Source organism: Chenopodium quinoa, unplaced genomic scaffold (genome assembly GCF_001683475.1).
Source record: "Chenopodium quinoa cultivar QQ74 unplaced genomic scaffold, ASM168347v1, whole genome shotgun sequence".
NCBI classification, from domain to species: Eukaryota; Viridiplantae; Streptophyta; class Magnoliopsida; order Caryophyllales; family Amaranthaceae; genus Chenopodium; species Chenopodium quinoa.
Genome location: NW_018743218.1, coordinates 228,486 through 233,760, shown reverse-complemented (window position 1 = coordinate 233,760; position 5,275 = coordinate 228,486). Strand labels below are relative to the sequence as shown.

General features: G+C 36.9%; 1 protein-coding gene across 1 annotated transcript; it reads right to left on the bottom strand.

Moving 5' to 3' along the window:
* Positions 1 to 475: 475 nt before the first annotated feature.
* LOC110734721 (vegetative cell wall protein gp1-like) lies at positions 476 to 3,649 on the bottom strand. The gene is made up of 3 exons (XM_021914857.1): positions 2,398 to 3,649; positions 1,374 to 2,300; positions 476 to 782 (listed from the first exon to the last, which is right to left on the bottom strand). The coding sequence occupies exons 1-3, from the start codon at positions 2,444 to 2,446 to the stop codon at positions 751 to 753; spliced, it is 1,008 nt and encodes a 335-aa protein (XP_021770549.1). The 5' UTR covers positions 2,447 to 3,649; the 3' UTR covers positions 476 to 750.
* Between the last annotated feature and the right edge of the window lie 1,626 nt (positions 3,650 to 5,275).

The following is a 5,275-nucleotide window of genomic DNA, read 5'->3' as shown; positions in this document are numbered from 1 at the left end:
TATATATTTATCCTTAAATAAATATATATATTTGTTCTAATTTTATGAATAGTATTGAGGCAGTTATGCCCCTTAATATATTTATTTAATCATTTGCTTTTTTTAATGTTAATTGTCTCTTTTTTTTGAACTATTAGTAGTAGTATGCGAACATTTATACACTAAAAATATTTGTTTACGTATTTTTCATTATTAATGCCGGCAATGACATAAGGCCAAATGATAAAATAACTCTTCAAATATGACTAGATATGGCACGCGCGCGTTAGTCACCCTAGTTAGATTTTGTAAATTTATCGGTGCAATTATGTAGAATATAATGGGCTGCCGATCAAGGCCGCTGAATATAGTGTGATATAATGCATAACCTAATTCTATATTTAAGAAAAAATAAAAATAAATCTTGAATTTAATACTACATGAAACTAGACGACTAAAAGTAATGCATGGCTACTAACTAGTACAAATTATTAACTTTTTTTTTTTTTTTTTTTTATCTATTTTTGATAATTCATTCAGTGGCTTAACAGTCACTCGAATCTAGTACAAAACTTATGACTTTTCCTAATTCCAATTCAATAAAGGAAAAAAAAAATAATAATCTTTTTGCTACAAATAGCCTTGGAATTATCCAACTTGAATTGAGCCATTGTTTCAAAGTCCTTGGCATGTGTCGTTAGATGTTTACTGAAGTTGGACAACAATTATTACTTGGCCTTCAATAGATATGGACATCCTCGCACCTAGTGATTAAGTACTAACAAAATAACATCCTTGTGAACCTGCAAAAATAAGAAAAAAAAAAATTTCTTATGAAACAAAACAAATAAATTGTTTTTATTGTGTAAAAGTAAAATTAAGATATTCAAATTAACCTGTTTAAAATATCATAGAAAAAATAAATGACAATTTTTTTTTAATCATATCTGAATTAAGCTTTAGGTAATTTAAATGTTGTTCTTCTTTTAAAGTTTCACAACTAAATTTTAATACTTTGTAAAATTATAAATTAAATATTAGCATGGACTTAGACTAGATATTCAGGTTATAACTAATGTACTTAATTAATTAATTAAGGTGTAGATTTTTTTCTTAATTTTATTTATCTACGATATATTAAGAGAGAGCGTATTAACACGTTATTAATACGTTATTCACTAGCTAAAAAAAATTAAAAAAGTAATACGCTGTTGCTACGTACTCAGTACATTGTTTATTTGTATATTTTTACAATTGTTTTATATTAAAAAATATGGAGTATGATTTGTAAGAACGACATTATAGCATGATTAATTATTCGCATAATTTCTGAAAATATATATATATATTCATATATAATAAAAAGAAATTTATTAAGTTAAGAATAAACTCACTTGGATTTACAGTGACAAGAATTGCAGTCCCTCCAAAAGAGCAAGTGCCTCCAGCAACTTTGGTCCTTTGCCAATAACTATTAAAGGCATAAGAAGCATGTGCTAGAAGTGTGTTAGGATGGTAACATTGGCCATTTGGTTGTATTGGGCCACAATCAGCACCTGATCCACATGCATAGTTCATAGCCTCTTGGATAATTGGGTCCGGTACTGATGGTTTCGCGACACACCAAACACCCCCACCCGAGCCACGTCCACCACCACCACTGGGTGGTGATGGAAGTACCGTTGGTGGTGGATACACTACTGGTGGTTCGAAAACTGGTGGACTTGGCTCGAAAACTGGTGGGCTTGGTTCAAAGCCTATTGGAGATGGTTCATTTTCTGGTGGACTTGGAATGCCACCACTTGATGGGCTTGGAATGTTGTAACTTGGTGGGCTTGGGATGTCACCACTACTTGGTGGGCTTGGAATGCTGCCACTTGGTGGGCTTGGTTCATAGTTAGGTGGGTTTGGTTCATTCTCCGGAGGCTCAGGAACGATGCTTGGTGGGCTAGGAGATAAGTTCGGCGTGGCAGGGGAAGGTAAGACATCAGTAGGACTCGAAGGAGATGGGCTTGAAGGCGGTGTTGGGTTATAGTCGACCGGGCTTGGAATAGTAGTGGAAGGGGTTTGTGGGTTGGGTGGTGGGTATACACAAAATGGTGGTGTATTACTATTGTCAGGTAATGATTCTGGAGCTAAAGAATCATACGGTGGTAAACTAAATGGGGAGCTTACATAAGCTTCAGCATTTGATGAATCTTTCACTGATACATCTAATAGCATATTCAAGTTTTTTGCCAAATCCAAAATTTTCAAGTGTTTCATATTTTGATTCTTAGGACTTGATAACTTTCTAGACAACATAACTGATTTCCTTGCATCTGTGAACAAACAGATTCAAGTGAAATTACATTAGGAAATCAACAACATCAAATGTAGCAAAAGATGAAACTTTTATACAAGAAATTGAACACTTACCACAATGTGTGAATAGAAGGAGTACTAAAATGAGATAAACAAGCCTCATCGTCGTAAACTTTGAACACTCAAATAGTATAGATGACCACTGATGTAAAATGGTCACTCATATGTAAACTGAAGTCGGTAGTGCAAGAGTATCCAGGATTATTATGAAGAGCAACAAGAATATATAGAACGTATGTAAGGTCGTTTTGTCGTAATATATATAAAAGGATGATTTTGTACCCAGAACTATACAAGATGTGCAGATGAAGAAATGCTAAACATAGAACCTACTAGTATTTTAGTGTATATTAGATTCTGTTAGCTACTGGGAAAAGAAAATATTGTGATTTATGCTGTAAATTTGTTAGGACCGTGTTGCATTGGTTTGTTGCATTGGCATATATGCTTAGCTTAAGACTAGCAAAAACAAGAAAAGTTTGTGTTTTTGGCTCCTTTATTTTTTGCTTGCTTTCTACTTAAGATTGAAAAGTTCCCTTAAACATTTGCATTCTTTGTAGTTGTTTTTGGCAAGAATTAACAATACAAGCTGACTTGTAACTTTTGATAAAGTAGTTTCATGAAGCAGTGGAAGAAGATGATGATTTGGAATTAATATTTGTCTGAAGGTAATATATAGTTTGGCCTTTGCCGGGTTGTCTATTTGTGTCAAAGGCTAGTCAATGAAGGAAGGCATCTCACCTTGGCCTGTACCTCCCATCCTGAGATGCATGACACTTATTTTAAATGTTGGTATGAGATAAAGACAACTCACAGGTTGCTACATGGTCGAGATTTTACTCTAGATCGAAACGAGACACGTTAATATATTATAAACGGTCAATTAATGTATGTTTCAATATTTCACGCATTATCATTTGTATATGAAAACAAGTTAGTGTATGGCAACTTACACTCAGACCTGTTTGGTTTACATCAAACCAAGCGAGTCCTTAATGAGACGAATTTTTGCCTAGCTAATTCAACCAGTGGCACAAAGCTAGACAGATTAGCCACCTAACCTTAGGATAATAGCTGAAATATGACATGGCAATTATTTTTTTTAAAAAAAAAAAAAAACTATTCTCTACATTATAAACAATGGCAAGGATTGAACTTGAATGAAAGGGGGTTTAGGATTTCAAAAAAAGCAGGTCTTCTCTTTTTTTATTTGTATTTCTATGTCTAAGCTTTAAGGTTGTTTATTCACCTAATTTTCACAAATTTAAAATTAATTACTTAATATATATGAACTTATCTAATATTATTAAATTTTATGGTAAATTGAATTTGGCTACTAACTTACCTCTCATTAACCTTTATTATGAAATATCTAAACTTATTTTTTTAGAACTAATTTCATTTTAATTATTTTAACCGATGAACTTATTTATCCAAAAATTCAAAAATGTTTATATTAAGAAACCAAGGGTAACTTTGACTCTTTATAAGACGACCTTATAATATTTAACAATAATAGTCCGTATTTAACAATAGAAATTTGTTCAAGTATTAGCCAGCATAACAACTGTTTCGGGGTTTTCTGATGTCCTGCGGGAGAGTTACAATTCCGAGACTGGAACCGGACGCCTGTACCTGCAAAACAAATGGATGCTCCGGATGATTGGAGATCCGCCTCCGACGGTCAAGTTAGTACTTGATTAAGGAGTAATTAATGCGGAAATTAAAGTGATTGGGTCTCTCTAGGTGAGAGTGTTTAATGTGTGTAATCTGCGTTTTTTAGCATGTCCCCTCCCTTAATGAGGATTAAGGGAGGTATTTATAACCTCGGGAAACGTGCCAATCTAGGTTTAGGTTAACCTTGGGCTGATTGGGCTTCCCTCGGAAGTTGGGCCTAGGTGGCCGGTTATCCCAGGTGTCATGGGAAGGACATGTGTCGTGTCGTAATTGGTCCATAGTGGACGGGTCGTTGCTTGACACGTGGCAGGCTCCTATTGGCCCATGTGACGGACACATGGCGGAACCTGATGGGTCCACTTGTCAGATGGTGATTGGTGGGGAAAAATCCCCTAATCATTTGCCCCTCACAGGTGGCACGTGACTGGTCACGTGTTACCTGTGACAGGTATCGCCCTGTAACAGGCGACGGCCTGCTACAGGTGTCACTCGGCGAGAGGCCGAGAGATTCTCCCGCCAAAATTTTGAATTCTGGAAGTGACCCTTCGCCTTCTCACTTCGCCTATATAAAGGAGTGTTGACTTCGGTCATTTTCACACTTGAAAACTTTGTGAGAGAATATTCGGACCCCTGAACTTGCTCTGACATTTTGGACCCTTTCTGCCTACCGCCTGCTCTGACAAGCCGACTGCAAAGGATTTTCAGAACTTCATCAATCGTCACTCGTTCAGGTAATCGTCGGTTCTCTTACTCTTAATTTTCTCTTTACTTTATTCTTTTTTGAAATGGCACCACGGAAGCACACGACACGACCTAGGTTAGTGATCAGCCGGTCACCGGGGACGGCTGAATCTAGAACTAGGAGTGCCGCCTGCCCTTTTCTGGACCCATCTTTGCCCTTTATACAAAGTCCGACTGTATCTGTGTCTATGCAGAGCATGATGGCCAGAACAAAAAAGACTGTCAGGATCTCAAACTCAGACAGCTCCTCCCACAGGGTGCCGATTAGTGAAACATCTGACCAGGCGCCAGATGTGGAAGTGAAACAAAGCGGCTTGAAAGCCGGCAGTTCTGAGGGAGGAGTCAAAGTGACCCCTTCCAATTTTACAGTTGACAATTCTACATTCTCTCCTGCTCCTTTTAAAGGAGAGGAGGCGGGCCCCTCCGGGAGAGGGGAGGAGTCGTCCTCTTCGGACTCGTCAGAGGACGATTCCGTGTCTAGCTCTTCTGGCCATGCTTCTCTGGACACAGAAGA

What these genes read in the sequence shown, in the direction of transcription:
- LOC110734721 (XM_021914857.1), bottom strand. Translation starts at nt 2,446, where the DNA reads ATGAGGCTTGTTTATCTCATTTTAGTACTCCTTCTATTCACACATTGT. An exon ending in CCTTCTATTCACACATTGTG is followed by an intron (nt 2,301 to 2,397) that starts GTAAGTGTTCAA and finishes GTTTGTTCACAG; the next exon opens with ATGCAAGGAAATCAGTTATG. An exon ending in TCTTGTCACTGTAAATCCAA is followed by an intron (nt 783 to 1,373) that starts GTGAGTTTATTC and finishes TTATTTTTGCAG; the next exon opens with GTTCACAAGGATGTTATTTT.